The following is a 23,519-nucleotide window of genomic DNA, read 5'->3' on the forward strand; positions in this document are numbered from 1 at the left end:
GTGTCTTCCACAGTTTCCAATATAGATTTTATATTAACCAGAATAGCATGGTGTACATTGGTAGCTGATGTCTCGAACATAAATTCAATACATTGTTACAGGTTCAAGATTGTGACTGATGTAACTCTGCTCACCTCAAGTTCTAAACCTTGCTATCACTTAGTGTGATGCTTATTCTTCCCATAACTTGGAACTAAATAGACATATTTAAGTAAATATTGCTAAATCACACTTGTTTGTAAAATGTTAGGTTGAAGGTCAATGAAAGGCTTGCTTAAAAAAAGGTTTATCTGGTATTTTCAACAAGCATGATGGACAGCATACGAGACACAAGATTGCGTGGAATTCTTCCATTTTGAGACTAAGTGCTGTGGTGGGGATGGGGAACATGTTGGCTTTCCTGCTCTGGCGGCTGGCGGGAATACATGACAAATCTTATGGCCCCAACTCATTAATTATGCATCTGGGGATTTTTATTCTTTCATTTACGGGGTGTGTGAGTCACTGGTTAGGCCAGCATTTATTGCCCATCCCTCGCTGCCCTTCAGAGGTGGTGGTGAGTTGCATTTTGTCGAAGCTTTTTATTTTGCACTTGAGGTATAATGGCCTGAATTTTAGGCCCGATATATAATTGGACATTTTAAATCAGAGCTACAGTCAACCCACAGACAGGCCTGATGGGAATTCGAACTGCTAAATTCGAATACACTGAACAGAGACAGACAGTCGGGACAAGTCCTGTAAACAAGCCATCAGGAGATAATTGGTCCCATTTAAATGGACCGATTGTTGCAGATTGCCCATATGAAGCTAGATTTTCTGACACCACGATTTCTTGCCGTTACCATATATTGAGTAAGGTTACCTGCAAATAATACAGCTGGAGATGAACCCATGGGGGTGGGTTCCTGGTGTCCTGCAGAGTTGCAATCAGCAACTCTATTTGGTGTTGCAAGCCCTGCCGTGAGACCACATTGGCTGAGGGTCAAGAACTTTCTTGAAAGGCATGAAGAGGGGTATAAGAATTAACCATCAGGACCCTTCCCAGCGAAGACTCGGCGCACAGGCAACAGGGTAGATTCAACGGAGGGACAGAGGACGGGAGGAAGCAGTGTGCGAGACCCACCTTCGCGGATGGAGGCCCAGAGATAACAGAGACTCAGATATCTGAATCCGCAGCGCGATTAAGTTCGTTGGATTATTGTAGTTGGGATAATTTAAAGGGAGTAATGTTTTTTTACTTTGTTTGATAATAAATCTGGTTGAATTATAAACTTGTATTTGTCCTTTGTTCATCTCACAAATAAAGGCAGCTGGATAAAATGTTTGAATAATAAACTGGTTGAAGTGCCTGAAGTTTTACAGACAAGATGCTCATCAGAATGGAATGCACTGCCTCGGAGGGTGGTCGAGATGGGATGCCTCACATCCTTTAAAAAGTACCTGGATGAGTACTTGGCACGTCATAACATTCAAGGCTATGGGCCAAGTGCTGGCGAGTGGGATTTAGTGGGCAGGTCTGCCATGCGTCAGTACAGATTTAATGGGCTGAAAGGCCTCTTCTGCACTGTAGCACTCTGTGACAAGAACAAATGCAAGAATGCCAAAATTCAAACAGTCACAACAATTTGTACAACAGGAAAAAAGGGATGAGATTTGTTGGCAAGTAGACTCCAATTGGCCGAGATGCTCCTATGGAAAAAGCAACTGGGAACTATAGGCTCCCCGTGTGTTGGGGTAAGTCAAAAAGGTGGAAAGATTGAACATATTTGTTTGCAGAATATGGGCCCCCTTACCTATGAATTGATGTCGCTTCTAGTAAGCATAATTTTATCACGTTACAAACTCGATTGGTAGCTAGGAGTGCACTCAGGATTGTTCAGCAAGTGCTGTCTAATTGCAGAATCACCTCTAACAGCAGGTGTTTTGTTTTAGCTATGCAAGCTGTTCAAATATGGTCTGCATTCTACCCATTAAATACCCGGATGAACAGGCTTGATTCGATTAGCCAATTATTGGTACATATGGCTCATGTAGCTACTACAAAATTCATAAACGAAGCTACTCGATTATTGGGAAATAGAACATCGCTTTGGACTGATGGCTGCATCCTATTAGTGAATACCACTCACGTCACCACTGCATAGTAGCAAGGTGGCGCAGTGGTTAGCTCTGCTGCCTTATGCCACTGAGGACCCGGGTTCAATCCTGGCCCCAGGTCACTGTCTCTGTGGATTTTCCACATTCTCCTGGTGTCTGCGTGGGTCTCACCCCCACAACCCAAATATGTGAGGGTAAGTGGATTGGCCATGTTAAATTGCCCCTTAATTGGAAAAAAATAATTGAGTACTCTGAAATTTATTTTAAAAGATCACTGCACAGCAGCAGTGTGAAATGGCTTGTTTAACCTCTTTTTCAAACTTGAGGTACTTTTTCTTTCCAGCGTAATTTGATGGTACTTGGGCCTAGGTGAACGACTGTTCAAACCAGCCTCTGTCTGTCCTTGTAGCCATGGGCTGATATGGCTGGTTGAGTAATACCTCGGGGCAATATTGATCCCCAAGATACTGGGGGACTTAGAGATAGTTTTTGAAAATCAAGAGAGGTGGCTGGCTTTTCACTTGCATGAGTAATACAAAAATACATTATATTTGTATTTTATTTTATTAGTGGCATAGAATTGGGAAAGGAACAATAATAGAAACTTCCTCCAAGCAGGGAGAAGGAGAAACTCTACCACATTTAGAATAACACAAATCACCATTTGTACAAAATTCTAGGGCTGGATTCTCCAATCCCCGATGACGCTGAAATGACGATGCTCCGTCCCCTGAAAAGGCCATATCTACGGCCTCTGCACGATGGCTGAGGCCCGCCCCCTGATGCTCCGCCCCCGACCGGCCGGGTTCCCGGCAGCGTGGGTCACGTGTGGTCTCACCAGTCGGGAACTCGGCATGGTGGCTGCGTACTCAGTCCAGCAGTCGGGGGAGGGGTGGACATATTCGGGGTTGGGGGCACTATGGTAGGGCGGTCCTGGGCGTGCGAGCAGGCCGAAGGTGGGTGGGGGGGGGGGGGGGGGAGAGGAACTATCTTGTGGGTCGGGTCCGCGAACGACATCCACCATGAAACACAATGCAGCCAGTGAAGGCAGTGACTGTGTGCTTGCACAGCCACGGACCCGGCAATTCTCCAGGCTGCATCGGCAGCTAGAGCCAGGTGCTCTACGCTGCCTGGCTGCTAGGCCCCCAGGGAACAGGGATATTTTTTCCGTTGTGAAACGCCGTTTTCACGCTGGCGTGGGGACTTAGTCTCCAGAATGAAGAATCTAGACCCTAATTTCTATGCAGTACTAAGAAAGCGGCTATCAGTTCTGGTTCATGCGTTTTTTTTGCCCGCCGGCGTAAATTAAACCACCTACCTTACCGGCGGGACAAGGTGGCACGGGCGGGCTCCGGGGTCCTGGGGGGGGGGGCGCGGGGCGATCTGGCCCCGGGGGGTGCCCCCACGGTGGCCTGGCCCGCGATTGGGGCCCACCGATCCGCGGGCGGGCCTGTGCCGCGGGGGCACTCTTTCCCTTCCGCCTCCGCCACGGTCTCCACCATGGCGGAGGCGGAAGAGACTCCCTCCACTGCGCATGCGCGGGAATGCCGTCAGCAGCCGCTGACGCTCCCGCGCATGCGCCGCCCGGAGATGTCATTTCCGCGCCAGCTGGCAGGGCACCAAAGGCCTTTTCCGCCAGCTGGCGGGGCGGAAATTCGTCTGGTGCCGACCTAGCCCCTCAAGGTTGGGGCTCGGCCCCCAAAGATGCGGAGCATTCCGCACCTTTGGGGCGGCGCAATGCCTGTCTGATTTGCGCCGTTTTGGGCGCCAGTCGGCGGACATCGCGCCGTTTCCGGAGAATTTTGCCCCTGAAATTTCTGCCACACTGTCCACTTAGAGGAATCTGGAATTCCACCCCTTCTTCAGCCAGAAATAACCCCATAGTTATTCTCCATTGCAAACAGGTTATATATTTTTTAAATTTGGTTTTAACGATTACTTAAACTTGCACATAAAATAATAAGGACTTTAATGAATTTCTTAACTAATTACCTGAACAGTCTGGTAATCACATGGATCAAATCCCTTCACAGTCACTTCTCTGAAAATTCGTGGCTGCAAATCATCTTTGGTCAGATCACAGTAATAAATAATACCTGAAAGATATTTCCGTTAGAAACATTTTAAATATATGAATAAAAATAAGGCATAGAAAATTAACTTCAATGGGCATTTGAGTTTGTGTTTGCTCACAGCTACAAACACAAAACACATTTGTTGTACAGTACTGAGTAGCTTTAGTTTCACACTATCTACACCAGGACTTAAGAATTGGTGCAGGTCACTCTGTAGCTAGTAAAAAACTGAATGCTAATATAATCCATGCAGGTCTAAGCTTCTCTAGTTGTGGATAACTTTAATTTGCAATTCTCACTGAAGAAAAGTGAACACACATGAAACCATGTGTGAAACACAAAACATCCCTATAAGCTAGGTATGCTAGCAATGCTCAGAGAAGTGGTCTTCACAAAAAGCACTGATGTAGATGGTTATGTAAATAACAATCAAAATATTTTGAAATACTGATGAGCCCACTTTTTCTGCCACTAATATTTCCCCTTCCTTTCTTAAAATATTAATCATTTGCTGAAGCACAAGCTTCAAGGACCTCAAACAAGCAGCAATTATTATAGATTAAAAATAAAAGTCTTCATTTCGTATTGAGATAAGGCTGATCCCTCCCCTCACCTTCCACATCCCCCAGCATCCATACATTAATATACATATCTATTTATTAAAACAGTAAAAAATATATACAAGGCCAAACGGTACAAACACTAATTTTGTGCTCCATTGGGGAGTTTACCAGGACTCCTTGAGAGCTACTTTAATGATCACTATCAGATGTGCACACTTCAGTTAAGTAAATTAAACATGATGATCTTCAATTTATCACATTACAGAAAGGATGTGATCACACTAGAGAAGGTAGAGGTTTATTAGGATGCCGCTGAGGAAAGATTGGGTAGAATAAGGTTATTTCCTTTGGAACAGAGGAGGCCAAGGCTAAATTTAGTTCAGGTGTATAAGATTATTGTGGAACCTCTTTACAGAGTACATAGGAAAGATCTACTTCGCTTTACAGAGTACATAGGAAGGATCTATTTCGCTTTGTAGAAGTCAATAATCAGGAGCATAGATTTAATGTAAGAGTCAAGAGATGTTTTTTCACCCAGAGAATTGCTAGGGTCAGTAACGGTGGCAGAAGAATCCTCATTGCATTTCAAAAGTATTTTGGAAATGCATATGAAGTGCTGTAACCTATAAATCTACAGATCAAGAGTTGGAAAATGGGATGACGCTGGAGAACACTAACAGTTGGTGCAGACACGATTCATTGAATCATCCTCCTGTGCTGTAAATTTCCACGATTTTTAAGGGGGCCCAGTTCACACAATGAGGAGATCACTTTTATAGTAGAATTGAGCATTTTTAATTTGAGACACTTTATTACTAATTCGTTCACAATGCCTGAATTAAATTAATCTTTCCCATTGCAACAATGGTATGCTATTCATCTATGAGAGAACATTAAGAAATTTCACTGCTATGGATCATGTAAAAACACACAAGAATCATAAAATTGATGTTAGTGCAGAATGTGGGTGTGTACATCAGGTTTTAAATATGGTAGAGACAGTTACAGAAGATAGCAATAAATAAAAGATACATGTAAATATGTTAGCTATTGAGTTGGACGATCAGTCATTATCGTGACAAATGGCGGAGCAGGCTTAAAGGGCTGAATGGCCTCCTCCTACTCCTATCTTCTATGTTTCTATGTTACGCTTAAAAAGCAAGAATCAGTTGGCATTTGTACAGAGGGTGGGAGAGGAGGTGAAAGAGAAAAAAGGACAATGATATGAGCTGATGAATTAGTAAAGCACGCCAGCTTTCCTGATACGATTACCTCCTGTCCATCAATGTAACTTTTAACAAATTACTTTCAGCAATTTTAAACCTTTAGCCAAGATATTCTCAGGCAACTGCTGCATGATCTTTCCTGCATGGGTGTCACTGCATCTATAAGTTATTAGAGTGATTATTATTGTCATAATAAACTAGAGCATATGCTCTTTAAAAACAACAGAGATGTCATGAATAAAATGGGATGGATAGAGTAAGACAAGAAGTGCAACAAGAAGACAGTGAACACTATATGCTCGACATCTAAATTATTACCAGCCGATTCCCCAGCAGCACTGTACAAGAGGGTGGGGGAATGGGGGTGGGGGAACAAGACCATGCGCAGTGTTCAGGCGAAGCTGGATTAGAAGGGGAGGAATAATTGGGCCAGAGAACAAATGTAATTAAATTCCCATTTTAGTCATACATTCTCACTTATTATCTGAATAATTTGAATTACTAACATTTATAGCCATTGACCTGAAACATTAACTTTTCTCCCTCTTCACAGATGCAGTCTTAAGTGCTGATCATATCCAACAACTGTTTTTATTTTATTGTACTTATACCCTGTCTTTAAAAAAAAAACATTTTATTAGGGTATTTATAGTTTTTATATTAATAACAATAACAACATGAACATAATATACAAGACATTTCCATCCTTGACATGTTCCTCATGCCCCCAACACACAATCGATAGGCTAAACCCCTCCCCACCCCCACCCTAGATTTCTGCCTCTGCTGACATTTAATTTTTCCCGATAAGTCAACAAACGGCTGCCACCTCCGGACAAACCCTAACATTGACCCTCTTAGGGCGAACTTTATTTTCTCAAGACTGAGAATCCCAGCCATGTCGCTAACCCAGATCTCTGATTTCGGGGGCTTTGAGTCCCTCCACATTAACAGTACCCGCCTCCGGGCTACCAGGGAGGCAAACTCACTCGCCCCCTGGACTCCTGGCTCACTCGCCCCCTGGACTCCTGGCTCACTCGCCCCCTGGACTCCTGGCTCACTCGCCCCCTGGACTCCTGGCTCACTCGCCCCCTGGACTCCTGGCTCTTCTGACACTCCAAAGATCACTACCTCTGGACTCGACACCACCCTTTTTTTAAGTACCATGGACATGACATCAGCGAAACCTTGCCAAAATCCTCTAAGCTTCGGGCATGTGGACATGATTTGCTTGCCCTCCCATGCACCTCGCACACCTGTCCTCTATCCCAAAAAACTTGCTCATCCGGGCCACCGTCATGTGTGCCCGGTGGACTACCTTAACTTGTATCAGGCTGAGCCTGGCACATGATGAGGATGTGTTAACCCTGCCTAAGGCATCCGCCCACAAACCCTCCTCTATCTCTCCCCCGAGCTCATCTTCCCACTTGCTCTTTAGCTCCTCTATCGGAGTTTCCTCCGACTCCATAGGCTCTTTGTAGTTATCCGATACCTTCCCTTCTCCCACCCATGTTCTGGAAACTACCCTGTCCTGTATACCCGGTGGTGGCAGGAGCGGAAAGGTCGGAACCTGCCTTTTCAAATAATCCCATACCTGCAGATACCTAAACCCATTCCCTGCTGGCAGTTCAAATTTCTCCTCCAAATCCTTCAAACAGGGGAAGCTCCCATCTATAAATAAATCTCCCATCCTCTCGATTCCTGCCCTCTGCCATCTTCGAAACCCTCCATGCAGTCTTCCCGGCATGAACCAATGGTTATTGTAAATCGGGGCCCAAATCGATGCTCCCTCCTGGCGAGAACGGCAGAGGTGCCGTTATCAGTGCCCCGTTATACACCAGATACATCGATGACATTTTTTTCCTTTGGACCCACGGCGAAGAATCCCTGAAACGACTACATGATGACATCAATAAGTTCCATCCAACCATCAGACTCACCATGGACTACTCTCCAAAATCAGTTGCATTCTTGGACACACTCGTCTCCATCAAGGACGGTCACCTCAGCACGTCGCTTTACCGCAAACCCATGGATAACCTCACAATGCTCCACTTCTCCAGCTTCCACCCTAAACACATTAAAGAAGCCATCCCCTATGGACAAGCTCTCCGTATACACAGGATATGCTCAGACGAGAAGGAGCGTAACAGACATCTACAGACGTTAAAAGATGCCCTTGTACGAACGGGATATGGCGCTCGACTCATTGATCGACAGTTCCAACGCGCTACAGCAAAAAACCGCACCGACCTCCTCAGAAGACAAACATGGGACACAACCGACAGAATACCCTTCGTCATCCAGTACTTTCCCGGAGCGGAGAAACTACGACATCTTCTTCACAGCCTTCAACACGTCATCGATGAAGATGAACATCTTGCCAAGGTCATTCCCACCCCCCCCACTACTTGCCTTCAAACAACCGCGCAACCTCAAACAAACCATTGTTTGCAGCAAACTACCCAGCCTTCAGAACAGTGACCACGACACCATACAACCCTGCCATGGCAATCTCTGCAAGACGTGCCAGATCATCGACATGGATACCACCATTACACGTGAGAACACCCACCAGGTACGTGGTACATATTCGTGCGACTCGGCCAACGTTGTCTACCTCATACGCTGCAGGAAAGGATGCCCCGAAGCATGGTACATTGGCGAGACCATTCAAACGCTGCGACAACGAATGAACGGACATCGCGCGACAATCACCAGGCAGGAATGTTCCCTTCCAGTTGGGGAACACTTCAGCAGTCAAGGGCATTCAGCCTCTGATCTCCGGGTAAGCGTTCTCCAGGGCGGCCTTCGCGACAACGCAGAATCGCCGAGCAGAAACTTATAGCCAAGTTCCGCACACGAGTGCGGCCTCAACCGGGACCTGGGATTCATGTTGCATTTCATTCATCCCCCACCATCTGGCCTGCGAAATCCTACCAACTGTCCTGGCTTGACACAATTCACATCTCTTTAACCTGGGGTTACCCCATCTCTGGATCTGTGAAAATTTAATCACCTGCTAATGCTCGCATTCCAAGCATTGTCTGGCATCTTTGAATCTGTCTGTATATATGTTTCTGGAACATACCTCTTCATTCACCTGAGGAAGGAGCAGCATTCCGAAAGCTAGTGACATCGAAACAAACCTGTTGGACTTTAACCTGGTGTTGTAAGACTTCCTACTGTGCTCACCCCAGTCCAACGCCGGCATCTCCACATCAAAAATATGCAACACAGAGCAAATCCAGTTACAGAAAACTAAAAAATCAACTTTCTTTATATGAACACACAAAGCATTTGCAACAGGACTGATGAGCTGATAGCACAGATTGCAACATATGTGTATGATGTATTAGCTATTACAGAAATGTGGTTGCAGGGTGACCAGGACTGGGTGCTCAACATTCCAGGATACAATGTTCCAAAAGCAGAGGCCAAAAGGGAAAGGAGGTGTGGTAGCGTCATTAATCAAGGAAGGTTTCAGAGCAGTGCTGAATCATGATATAAAGGCAGTGGATAATGATGTAGAATCGGTTTGGGTGGAAATGATGGAATAGCAGGGGAACGCAGACAAGGGTGAGAGTAGTCTCTAGAACCCCAAAATTTGACCTCTCAAGAGGTCAAATCATAAATGGGGAAATATCACGGGCATATTTGAAAGGAACTGCAATTATCACGGGAGATTTCAATCTACATATTGATTGCCAAACCAAACCAGCAAAGATAGCGTAGAAGAAGAATTTGTGGAGTGCATCAGTGATCTCTTTTTCGAGCAGTACATGTGGAACCTACCCGGGAACAGGCTATTTTAGATTTGGCTTTGTCGAATGAAGAAGGATTAATAAGGGATCTTGTGGTTAAGGATCTCCTAGGGGGTAGTGACCATAAATATGATACAATTCCAGATACAGCTTGAGGGTGAATGCTATAGGTCCATAACCTGTGTCAAAGGTCCATAACCAGTGTCAACTTAAATAAGAGAAATTACAATCTGAAGGTGTTGTCCAAGGTCAACTGGGTAAACAAGCTAAGATACAGGTCATAGATGAGCAGTGGCAGATACTCAAAAAACTGGCATAATGCTCAAAGGGATTTATCCCAATCAAAGAGAGGGATTCCATGAAAAAGAGGTAAAAGCCATGGCTAACAAAGGTGGTCAAGGATAATATTAATTGAAAAGCAGGATATACAAAATGGCAAGAGATTGTGGTAGACCAGAGGACTAAGGAGTTTTTAGGATCCCGCAGCAAAAGACAAAAAAGCTCATCAGAAGGGAGAAAATAAATTTAGAGAAAACTTGCACGCAGTATAAAAACAAACAGTAAGAGTTTCTATGGCTACATAAATAGGAAATGGGTGGCTAAGGTAAATGTTGGATCTCTACTATAACAGTAAACAAAGAAATGGAGGATACTTTAAATGAATTTTATGCAGGGCGGCACAGTGGCCAGCACTGCTGTCTCACAGCGCTGAGGACCCGGGTTTGATCTCAGCCCCAGGACACTGTCCGTGTGGAAATTGCAAATTCTCTCGGTGTCTGCATGGGTTTCACTCCCACAAACCAAAGATGTGTAGGTAGATGGATTGGCCAAGCTAAATTGCCCCTTAATTGGGAAAAAAAAAGAATTAGGTACTCTAAATTTATTTTTAAAAATGAATTTTTTGCATCAGTCTTTACCTTGGAAGACATTAGATATCCCTAAGATATCAGATGGGCTGATTTCAAATAGCATGGTAGAACTTACAAAAATTCCAATCACAAGGAATACAGTATTAGAGAAACTCAAGGGGCTCAAGGCAGACAAGTCGCCAGGACCTGATGAACTGCACATTAGGGTTTTAAAGGAAGTGGTTGCAGGGATAGTGGACCCATTGGTTGAAATTTTTCGTAACTTGCTAAATTTCGAGGGGGTACCGGATGATTGGAAAACATCCCTTGTTCAAAAAGGGAGAAAGCAGAAGGCAGGGAATTATAGACCAGCTAATTTAACATCTATTATTGGCAAGATGCTGGAGTCAATAATCAAAGAGGAAATCACTTAGGAAAGCTGAATATAATCAAATCTAGTTAACATGGTTTATGAAAGGTATATCACGTTTGACAAATTTGCTCGAATTCTATGAGGATATAACAGGGAGAGTAGCGAGGGGAACCTATTGATGTGGTGGATTTAGATTTCCAAAAGGCATTTGACAAGGTGCCGCATAAGAGGCTGGTGCATGAAGCTAAAGCCCTTGGAATTGAAGGAAGTATGTTTGCATGGATTGAAAATTGTCTGTCACAGATTTAGAATAAATGGGTCCCTTGCAGAGTGGAAAGATGTAACCCAGTAGATTACTGTTTTTTCACTATTTGCATTAATGACCTGGAGGAAGGAGCAGAATATAAGGGGCGGGATTCTCTAATCCTGCGGCAGTGTGTCCACGCCGTCGGGCCGACCCGTCGACCAATTCTGGCCCCTACAGGGGGCCAGTACGGCACTGGAGCAGTTCACGCCGCTCCAGCTGCTGATCCCGGCGCGAACTGGGTGGCGCAGGATCTGCGCATGCGCAGTGGCGCCAGCACCAACGTGCACATGCGCAGTGGTTTCCTTCAATGCGCCGGCCCCGATGCAACATGGTGCAGGACTACAGGGGCCGGCGCGTAGGAAAGGAAGCCCCCAGCCAGAGAGGCCGGCCCGTCGATCGGTGGGACCCGATCACGTGCAAGGCCACATCGGAGGCCCGCCCCGGGGTGGCACCCCTGCCCGACCTTTACACGCCGAGGTCCCGCCGGCTGAGAGCAGGTATGGATGGCGCCGGCGGGAGTTGGCAAATTCACGACGGCCGCTCGGTCCATCCCGAGCCGAGAATCGGCGGGTGGGGCCCATAGAGCGGCCCCCGACCGGCGCTGTGCCAACCACGCCAGCGGCAATGGCGCCGATTCTCCGCTCTGCGGAGAATCACGTGCCGACGTGGCGCGATTCATGTCGCTCGCGGGGATTCTCCGGCCCGGCCCCAGGCTGAGAGAATCCCGCCCAAGGTGTACAAATTTGCCGATGAAACAAAAGCAGGTAGGTGGGCAAGTTGTGATAAGGATATTGTGATTCTGCAACAGGATATTGATAGATTGTGTGACTTGTACGAAAACCTGGCAAATTAAGTTTAACGTGGGAAAGTGTGAGGTCATGTACTTTGGTAGGAGGAATGAAAAGGCAGATTATCTGAATGCAGAGAGACTGCAGGTGAGTGAAGTATAGGGGGATCTAGGTGTTCGAGTGTATGAATCACAAAAGGCTAGCAGGCAGGTCCAACAATTAGTTAAGTAGGCAAATGGCATTTTGGCCTTTATTGCAAAGGGGTTGGAGTTTAAAAATAGAGGGGCTTTGTTGCAATTGTACAGGGTGTTTGTGAGACCTCACCTGGAATACTACATACAGTTTTGGTCCTCTTACCTAAAAAAGGATAGAGTAACATTGAAGGCAGTTCTGTCTCTGTCTTAAAGAAACTCAGTGATTTGGCCTCCACAGCCTTCTGCAGCAAAGAGTTCCACAGATTCACCACCCTCTGGCTGAAGAAATTCCTCCCCATCTGTTTTAAACAATCATCTCTTTAGTCTGGGACTGCGTCCTCTGGTTCTAGTTTTTCATACAAGTGGAAACATCCTCTCCGTGTCCACTCTATCCAGATCTTCCAGTATCCTGTACGTTTCAATAAGATCCCCCCCATAGCTTTCTAAACGCCAACGAGTACTGATCCTGAGTCCTCAACGGCTCCTCACATGACAAGCTCTTCTTTGCAGGGAGCATTCTTGTGACCCTCGTCTGGACCCTTTCCAAGGCCAGCACATCCTTCCTTAGATACAGGGCCCAAAACTGCTCACATTACTCCAAATGTAAGTACATCCCTGCTCTTGTATTCTAACCCCTCTCGACATGAATGCTAACATTCCATTTGCCTTCCTAACTGCCGACTGAACCTACACATTAACTGTAAGTGAATCTTGAACAAGGACTCCCAAGTCCCTTTGTGCTTCTGATTTCCTCAGCATTTCCCCATTTAGAAAATAGTCTATGCCTCCATTCCTCCTTCCAAAGTGCATAACCTCACTTTTCCACATTGTATTTCATCGGCCAGTTCTTTGCCCACTTTCCTAGCCTGTCCAAGTCCCTCTGCAGCCCCCCCACTTCCTCAATACTACCTGTCCCTCTGCATATCTTTGTATCACCTGCAAACTTAGCAACAGTGCCCTCAGTCCCTTCATCCAGATCGTTAATGTGTATTGTGAAAAGTTGTGTTCCAGCACCGACCCCTGATGCACACCACTAGTCACCAGCTGCCATTCTAAAAAAGACCCCTTTATCCCCACTCCTTGCCTTCTGCCAGTCAGCCAATCCTTTATCCATGCCAGGATCATACCTAACTTATTTAACAGTCTCCTATGCGTCACATAGAACATAGAACAATACAGCGCAGTACAGGCCCTTCGGCCCACGATGTTGCACCGAAACAAAAGCCATCTAACCTACACTATGCCATTATCATCCATATGTTTATCCAATAAACTTTTAAATGCCCTCAATGTTGGCGAGTTCACTACTGTAGCAGGTAGGGCATTCCACGGCCTCACTACTCTTTGCGTAAAGAACCTACCTCTCAACTCTGTCCTATATCTATTCCCCCTCAGTTTAAAGCTATGTCCCCTCGTGCCAGCCATTTCCATCCGCGGGAGAAGGCTCTCACTGCCCACCCTATCTAACCCCCTGATCATTTTGTATGCCTCTATTAAGTCTCCTCTTAACCTTCTTCTCTCCAACGAAAACAACCTCAAGTCCATCAGCCTTTCCTCATAAGATTTTCCCTCCATACCAGGCAACATCCTGGTAAATCTCCTCTGCACCCGCTCCAAAGCCTCCACGTCCTTCCTATAATGCGGTGACCAGAACTGTACGCAATACTCCAAATGCGGCCGAACCAGAGTTCTGTACAGCTGCAACATGACCTCCCGACTCCGGAACTCAATCCCTCTACCAATAAAGGCCAACACTCCATAGGCCTTCTTCATAACCCTATCAACCTGGGTGGCAACTTTCAGGGATCTATGTACATGGACACCTAGATCCCTCTGCTCATCCACACTTTCAAGAACTTTACCATTAGCCAAATATTCCGCATTCCTGTTATTCCTTCCAAAGTGAATCACCTCACACTTCTCTACATTAAACTCCATTTGCCACCTCTCAGCCCAGCTCTGCAGCTTATCTATATCCCTCTGTAACCTGCTACATCCTTCCACACTATCGACAACACCACCGACTTTAGTATCGTCTGCAAATTTACTCACCCACCCTTCTGCGCCTTCCTCTAGGTCATTGATAAAAATGACAAACAGCAACGGCCCCAGAACAGATCCTTGCGGTACTCCACTTGTGACTGTACTCCATTCTGAACATTTCCCATCAACCACCACCCTCTGTCTTCTTTCAGCTAGCCAATTTCTGATCCACATCTCTAAATCACCCTCAATCCCCAGCCTCCGTATTTTCTGCAATAGCCTACCGTGGGGAACCTTGTCAAAGGCCTTCTGGAAATCTAAGTAAATCATGTCCACTGGTTCTCCTTTGTCTAACTTCCTTGTTACCTCCTCAAAGACCTCCAACAGATTTATCAGATATCACCTCCCCTTGACAAAACCATGCTGACTCAGTTCCATTTTATCATACACTTCAAGTACTCCGCAATCTCATCTTTAATAATGGACTCTAAAATCTTTAGATGACCGAAGTCAGGCTAACCGGACTATGAATAGAGGTTTTGAGATGAAATTCCAGAGTAGCAGGTTCAGACAAATGAAGGCAAGGACCAATACTGAGAGTGAAAATGTGCAAGCAGGGCGAGGGCTGGGAGGGTATCAAAAGTTTGTCAGATTTAAAAGAAGATATTTCTCCGAGAATTGTAGACTGAAGTGGATTTCAGACACAGGAAGGGAAAGATGGGAAATTTAAACATGAAGATGAGGATTGTAAATCACGTGAAGGTCAGGAAGCACAGAGGTGACTGAAGAGAAGGACTTGTTGTAAGATAAGTTTTTTAAAAAATATATATTTTATTGAAAATTTTTTCCAGACAACAATTTTTCCCCTTTTACAAAGCAAACGTAACAATAAAGAAATTTTTAACAATACACAAATAACAAAACCCCATTATCTTTTGACATACACTAAACTAAACCCCCCCCCCTCCCCCCTGGGTTGCTGCTGCTGGTCATCTGTCTTCCCTCTAACGTTCCCCTAGGTAGTCGAGAAATGGCTGCCACCGCCTGGTGAACCCTTGAGCCGACCCTCTCAGGGCAAACTTTATCTGCTCCAATTTAATGAACCCCGCCATATCATTTACCCAGGCCTCCAGTCCGGGGGGGGGTTTTGCCTCCTTCCACATGAGTAGGCTCCTGCGCCGGGCTACTAGGGACGCAAAGGCCACAACGTCGGCCTCTTTCGCCTCCTGCACTCCCGGCTCATCCGCAACTCCAAATAGAGCTAACCCCCAGCCTGGTTTGACCCGGGCCTTCACCACCTTCGAAATCACTGCCGTCACTCCCTTCCAATACCCTTCCAGTGCCGGGCACGCCCAAAACATATGTGCGTGGTTTGCCGGGCTCCCGCCACACCTCCCACATCTGTCCTGCACTCCAAAGAACCTGCTCAATCTTGCTCCCGTTATGTGTGCTCTATGTAGCACCTTAAATTGAATCAGGCTAAGCCTGGCGCACGAGGAAGAGGAATTTACCCTGCTTAGGGCATCAGCCCACATACCCTCCTCTATCTCCTCCCCTAGTTCTTCTTCCCACTTTCCTTTTAGTTCGCCCACCGACTCCTCCTGCTCTTCCCTCAACTCTCGGTATATCTCTGACACCTTGCCCTCTCCGACCCACACCCCTGAAAGCACTCTGTCCTGAATCCCCTGTGTCGGGAGCAACGGAAATTCCCTCACCTGTTGTCTAGTAAACGCCCTCACCTGCATATATCGCAAGAAATTTCCCCGGGGCAACTTATACTTTTCCTCCAATGCTCCCAAGCTCGCAAAAGTCCCATCTATAAATAAATCTCCCACCCTCCTAATTCCCAACTGGTGCCAGCTCTGAAATCCTCCATCCATTCTTCCTGGGGCGAACCTATAGTTGTTCCTGATTGGGGACCCCACCAGGGCTCCCCGCACCCCTCTCTGTCGCCTCCACTGTCCCCAGATATTCAATGTTGCCGCCACCACCGGGTTCGTGGTAAACCTTTTAGGTGAGAACGGTAGCGGCGCCGTCACCAGCGCCTCTAAACTCGTCCCTTTACAGGACTTTCTCTCCAGTCTTTTGCACGCCACTCCCTCACCCTCCATCATCCATTTACGTATCGTTGCCACATTGGCGGCCCAATAGTAATCCCCCAAGTTCGGTAGTGCCAATCCTCCTCTGTCCCTACTACGCTGAAGGAACCCCCTCCTTACTCTCGGAACTTTCCCTGCCCACACGAAGCTCGTTATGCTGTCTATTTTATTAAAAAAGGTCTTAGTGATTAGTCTAGGGAGACATTGAAATACAAATAAGAACCTCGGGAGGACCATCATCTTAATTGCTTGCACCCTGCTCGCCAGCGACAGAGGCTGCATGTCCCACCTCTTGAAGTCCTCCTCCATTTGTTCCACCAGCCGTGTCAGATTAAGTCTGTGCAAGGTTCCCCAGCTCCTAGCGATCTGAATCCCCAGGTATCGGAAGTTTCTTTCCACTTTCCTTAGAGGCAAGCCTTCTATCTCTCTACTCTGGTCCCCTGGATGTATCACAAATAATTCACTCTTCCCCATGTTTAGCCGATACCCAGAGAAATCCCCGAACTCCCTCAACATTCGCATAACCTCTATCATCCCCCCCACTGAGTCCGACACGTATAACAATAGGTCATCTGCGTATAACGAGACTCGGTGTTCTTCTCCCCCTCTAATCACCCCTCTCTATTTCCTGGAGTCTCTCAACGCCATGGCCAGAGGTTCAATTGCCAACGCGAACAACAATGGAGACAGCGGGCATCCCTGTCTTGTTCCCCTATATAGTCGGAAATACTCCGATCTTTGTCGACCCGTAACTACACTTGCCGTTGGAGCCCCATAAAGGAGTCTAACCCAGCTAATAAACCCGTTCCCGAACCCAAACCTCCTGAACACTTCCCATAAATACTCCAACTCCATCCTATCAAATGCCTTCTCTGCATCCATTGCTGCCACTATCTCTGCCTCCCCCTCCACTGGGGGCATCATTATCAACCCTAATAGTCGTCGCACGTTAACATTCAGTTGTCTCCCTTTTACAAACCCTGTCTGGTCTTCGTGCACCACCCCCGGGACACAGTCCTCTATCCTCAATGCCAGTACCTTTGCCAACAATTTGGCGTCCACGTTCAATAATGAAATAGGTCTATAGGACCCGCACTGCAACGGATCTTTATCCCTCTTCAAAATTAGCGATATCGTCGCCTCCGACATCGTCGGGGGTAGAGTCCCCCCTTCCCTGGCCTCACTGAACGTCCACACCAGCAACGGGGCCAACAAATCCACATATTTTCTGTAATATTCCACCGGGAACCCGTCTGGTCCCGGGACCTTCCCTGCTTCCCAGTCCCTTAATAACCTCGTCCACCCCAATCGGTGCCCCCAGGCCTACCACCTCCTGCTCCTCTACTTTCGGGAACCTCAATTGGTCCAGGAACTGCCGCACCCCCTCCTCTCCCTCTGGGGGTTGAGACCTATACAGTCCCTCATAAAAGGTCTTGAACACCTCATTTATCTTTCCTGCCCTTCGCACAGTGTCTCCCCTTTCATCCCTAATTCCTCCTATCTCCCTCGCTGCTGCCCTCTTTCGCAGTTGGTGCGCCAACAGGCGACTAGCCTTTTCCCCATACTCATACCTCCTCCCCTGTGCCTTCCTCCACAGTACCTCCGCCTTTCTGGTGGTCAGAAGGTCAAACTCCGTCTGGAGTCGTCTCCTCTCCCTGTACAGCTCCTCCTCCGGGGTCTCTGCAAATTCCCTATCCAACCTTAAAATCTCCCCCATTAATCTTTCCTTTTCCTTGGCCTCGGTTTTCCTTTTGTGGGCCCCAATGGAGATCAGCTCTCCTCTGACCACCGCTTTTAGTGCTTCCCATACCACTCCCACAGGGACCTCGCCGTCGTCATTGACCTCCAGGTATCTCTCATTACACCCCCGCACTCTTGCACGCACTCCCTCATCCGCCATCAATCCCACATCTAATCGCCAGAGTGTTCTCTGCTCCCTTTCCTCTCCTAATTCTAGGTCCACCCAATGTGGGGCATGGTCCGAAACCGCTATGGCTGAGTACTCAGCTTCTTCCACCCTAGAGATCAACGACCTTCCCAAAACAAAAAAATCTATCCGGGAGTACACTTTATGGACATGGGAGAAGAAGGAGAACTCCCTAGCCCTAGGTCTAAGAAATCGCCATGGATCCACTCCCCCCATTTGGTCCATAAACCCCTCAAGTACCTTGGCCGCTGCCGGCCTTCTTCTGGTCCTTGAGCTGGATCTATCTAGCCCCGGGTCCAGCACCGTATTAAAGTCCCCTCCTAAAATCAAGTTTCCTACCTCCAGGTCCGGTATACGCCCCAGCATCCGTCTCATAAATCCCGCATCGTCCCAGTTTGGGGCATACACATTAACCAACACGACCTCCATTCCCTCCAGCCTGCCACTCTCCATTACATATCTACCTCCGCTATCTGCTACGATGTTCTTTGCTTCAAATGCTACCCGTTTCCCCCTCCAAAATGGCCACCCCTCTGTTCTTTGCGTCTAGTCCTGAGTGGAACACCTGTCCCACCCATCCTTTCCTTAACCTAACTTGGTCCGCCACCTTTAGGTGCGTCTCTTGGAGCATAACCACGTCTGCCCTTAGTCCTTTCAAATGCGCGAGCACTCGGGCCCTTTTTATCGGTCCGTTCAGGCATCTCACGTTCCACGTGATCAGCCTCACTAGGGGGCTACCTGCCCCCCTCCCATGTCGACTAGCCATTACCTTCTCTAGGCCAGTCCCATATCCCGCCTCCGCGCTCCCACTCGCTCTCCCAGCGTCGCACACCATCCCCGTCCACCCACTCTTTAGCCATTTCCTTTTGGATTTCCGCAGCAGCAACCCAGTTGTCCCCCCCCCCCCGCTAGATCTCTTTCTAGCGTGATTGCTCCCCCCATATTACTTCCGTAAGTCAGCTGACTTCAACTGACCCCGGCTACTCCTGCTCACTCCTCGACCCCCCCGTGTGGGGAATTCCCATCCGCCTTGCGCCTGTCTTCCCGCCTTATTCTTTCTGGCGCGGGAACATCCCTTTACCTGACCCGCCTCTTATGGCGCAGCTCCCTTTCCCCTCCCCTTCCGCAACTATGTCCCGTCTTTCCCCCCTCACCGGCGCCCACATTTCCCCACGTCTCCCCCCTTCCCAATTTACTTCTCAATTAACTTCAACCATAACATTAACAATAACATTTCCTGCAGCATCAGTCCCTCAGTTCCGATCCAATTTCTCCTCTTTGATAAAGGTCCATGCTTCCTCCGCCGTCTCGAAATAATGGTGTCTCTCCTGATACGTGACCCATAGTCTTGCCGGCTGCAGCATCCCGAACTTCACCTTCCTTTTATGCAACACCTCTTTGGCTCGGTTAAAGCTCGCCCTCCTTCTCGCCACCTCAGCACTCCAATCCTGGTACACCCGTACCACTGCATTCTCCCATCTGCTACTCCGCACCTTTTTAGCCCATCTCAGGACCTCTTCTCTATCCTTAAGGCGGTGAAATCGCACGATTATCACCCTGGGTGGTTCTCCCGCTTTTGGTCTTCTCGCCGGGATCCGATGTGCCCACTCCACCTCCAAGGGGCCCGTAGGGGCCTCAGCACCCATCAGTGAGCTCAGCATCGTACTTGCATAAGCTCCACAGTCCACTCCTTCCACACCCTCAGGGAGACCCAGTATCCGAAGGTTCTTCCTTCGCGCTCCGTTTTCTAGGGCCTCGATCCTTTCAGTACACTTTTTATGAAGTGCCTCGTGCGTCTGTGTCTTAACCGCCAGGCCCAGGATCTCGTCCTCATTATCTGTCACCTTCTGCTCCACCACGCGGAGATCTGCCTCCTGGGTCTTTAGTGTCTCCTTGAGCCCCTCAATTGCCTGTAGCTTCGGGGTCAGCACCTCCCTCTTCAGCAGCTCCACGCACCGCCTCAAAATTTCGTCCTGCTCAGGCCCCCATGTCGCCTGCGCTTTCTCCGCCGCCATCTTGTGCTTCTCCCTTTCTGTCTCTTTGGTCGACGATTCCTCGCGCTGCAGCCGGCTTTTTCCTCCTTCGTTGGCGGGGGGGGGGGGGGGGGGGGGGGGGGGGGGACGGACACTCCCTTCTCACACACCCCACACCGGGTTGCGTCGTCAAAAAATTCCCCGTTGGGGCTCTTAAAAGAGCCCGAAGGTCCGTCGGAGCTGGAGCCGCCGAAACGTGCGGCTAGCAAGGCATCACCGCAACCGGAACCAGTGTAAGATAAGTTGAGCAACAGAGCTATGGAGAATGAAGGTTAGGAGAGTGCCCAAACAGTCGGGTCTGGAGGTGACAAAGGCCAGAGGCAAAGATAAGCGAGGTTGTAAATAATCTGGATCAACCTGAGACAGGGGCTGAAAAAATGAACATAGAAAATATTTATTTAGAACAAGGTGGGCTAAGGTTGGGGCAAAGGTAGATGATAATACATAAGTGGAGTAGGTGGTCTTTGCGATCGAGGGATTATGACATCAGACGGTAAACTTAGGGTCAAATAGGATGTTCAACGTTGTGAATAATCTGGTTCAACTTTAGAAAGGTCCAAATGAGATAACAAGTGCTTTTAAAACATGCCACATTCAGAATCTAGCTCTGATTTGCTGCTTTTGCTTAATTGTGATGTGAGCATGTTTAATGCAGATATCTTAATAAAGGCTGATGCAGTGTACAACCATTATTTCTCTCAACCATGAGGGATATTTAGGATGAAAAACGTTGCCCTTTTGTGATACCTGCTGCTGGCATTAAACATGCATACTGACTCTTATACTCTGGAAAGAGTGGAGGTGTCACTCCCAAGTCTGGATTGGAGTAAAATGAGTTCAAGAAAATCAGCAAGCTATCCCAAAATGTCACCCATAAACAAACATTTTAAGATTGACAAATTTATATCAGCTTCCTATCTGCTCTTTTGCTAATACAAGGTCCAGGCATACCTAAAGATGGGGTGTCAACCTGGTGAAGCTACAAAAAAGGACTACTTGCATGCCAAACAATGGAACTTCCTTCCTTAAAGCACTATGGTTAAACCGACACATGAACAGCAGTGACTCAAAAGGCTCACCACTATCATCTCAAGGGCAATTAGGGGTAGGCAATAAATACGAGAAACACCCACTACAGTAAGATTATAAAAATTGAAGCAGAGGCAAGCCTTTCAAGTCCACGAATATCAATAAGATCACGGAAGGTAAGTTGTAAACTCACCTTCAGCTATTTGCCTTTCTTTATTGGTACAATATTCAGCGCATTTTTAAAATAAACAACTTTCACTTCTTAACTTCTTAGAATCATTGAACAGTACAGCAAAGGCGGTGGCCATTCAGCTGATTTGAATCTTTTGTAGATTAATCCAATTGGTCCCACTCCCTGGTCCACTTCCTGCACAGTGGTTAGCACAGTTGCTTCACAGCTCCAGGGTCCCAGATTCCCGGCTTGGGTCACTGTCTGTGCGGAGTCTGCATGTCCTCCCCGTTTTTGCATGGGTTTCCTCCAGGTGCTCCGGTTTCCTCCCACAGTCCAAAGATGTGCAGGTTAGGTGGATTGGCCATGGTAAATTGCCCTTAGTGTCCAAAAAGGTTAGCTGGGGTTACTGGGTTACGGGGATAGAGTGGAGGTGTGGGCTTAGGTAGGGTGCTCTTTCCAAGGGCCGGTGCAGACTCAATGGGCCAAATGGCCTCCTTCTGCACTGTAAATTCTATGATAAGATCTTTGAAATGTTTTCTAAGTGTTTATCCATTCCCTTTTGAAAGCTATTCTGAATCTGTATTCTCCAATCTTTCAGGCAGTGCAATCCAAATCTTCTTCATGTCACCTCTGGTTCTTTTGTCAATCACCTTAAATGTGTCTCCTTCTGGTTGTTGTCCATTCCGCTAAATGAAACAGTTTCTGCTTATTTATTCCATCTAAAAACTTCAAATCTCCACTTAGTCTCCTCTGCTCTAAGGAACACAACTCCAACTTTCCCAGTCTATACACATAATTACTCAACCTTAAGAACTATTCTAGTAAATATTTTCTATGCAGTCTAGAAAGCCTATACATTGTTTTTGTTGTTGTTCAGGCAAGGTGGTGTTGGTTCAGACAAGGTGGTGTATGGTATTGTCACTGGATTAGTAATCCAGTTACACAGGGGAACCAGGGTTCAAATCACATCACAGTGGATTTGAATTGAATAAAGTCTGGAATTAAAAGTCTAATGATGACCAGCAATCAATTTTTGTGGGCAACACGATTGCCCAGTGGTTAGCATGGTGGCTTCACAGCGCCAGGGTCCCAGGTTTGAATCCCGGCTTGGGTCACTGTCTGTGCGGAGTCTGCAGTTCTCCCCATGTCTGCGTGGGTTTCCTCCGGGTGGTCCGGTTTCCTCCCACAGTCCAAAGGTGTGCAGGTTAGGTGGATTGGTCATGCTAAATTGCCCTTAGTGTCCAAAAAGGTTGGGTGGGGTTGCTGGGTTACGGGGATAGGGTGGAGGTGTGGGGCTCTTTCTAAGGGCAGACTCGATGGACTGAATGGCCTCCTTCTGCACTGTCAATTCTATGTTCTATTTAATCTGCAATGAGCGCTGTGAGCCTCACAGAAAACATATGATACAAGTGGAGTAGCTGACAATGACAAAATGAAATGTTAGAAGGCTGCAGTTCACCAATTTAAAATTTTGAAACCACATGCAGGAGCAGAACACTCAATAGGCTGGTTTATGCAGAGTCATTGAGACTCCAAAGACCTTTAAAAAATAGTGGATGGGATCTGGATGAGGATGTTCTACCCCATTTATGACAATTTGATTTTTGCCTGGAGGGAAAATGGAGTGGGGAGGAGTGTGACTCACACACGAGGAAACTCCAAACTCAGTAAGGCCATTTGAACATAATTCTGCAGTGCAAACAGACCTTATTTTCACTATAGCAAGAGCCTTAACCTGTGGTGTGGTAGTTATGAATTTTTAGAGTCTCTGCAAATACTTGTGACGGACGGGAGGATACTGTGAAGGCCTGTGTCAGTCTGAGTAAAATAGCTGTTGCTTGACATTACCCTAAAACTATTATGTCATTATTAATGTTTGGCTGCACCCCACAACCTGTAATTATCTCAGCAGGGTGGTCTTACGCCTGCAATTTGATTGACAGCATGAAAACGATATGAAAAGATTCTTTGATTGGGGTTATGAGTACAAGTCCTTTCATGTGGGATTAAGTACTTGAGGGTATTTAAAAGTTTTAAA

General features: G+C 47.1%; 1 protein-coding gene across 3 annotated transcripts in view; it reads right to left on the reverse strand.

Annotated features, from left to right (window-relative positions):
• LOC140410990 (prolyl endopeptidase-like) overlaps nucleotides 1–23,519 on the reverse strand; it is a 219,069-nt gene that overhangs the window by 80,869 nt on the left and 114,681 nt on the right. For all 3 annotated transcript variants that reach the window (XM_072499879.1, XM_072499880.1, XM_072499881.1), the window contains one exon: nucleotides 4,093–4,196. In XM_072499879.1, the coding sequence (XP_072355980.1) occupies nucleotides 4,093–4,196 (104 nt within the window). The remainder of the gene's footprint in view (nucleotides 1–4,092; nucleotides 4,197–23,519) is intronic.

This window comes from Scyliorhinus torazame, chromosome 4 (assembly GCF_047496885.1).
Source record: "Scyliorhinus torazame isolate Kashiwa2021f chromosome 4, sScyTor2.1, whole genome shotgun sequence".
NCBI classification, from domain to species: Eukaryota; Metazoa; Chordata; class Chondrichthyes; order Carcharhiniformes; family Scyliorhinidae; genus Scyliorhinus; species Scyliorhinus torazame.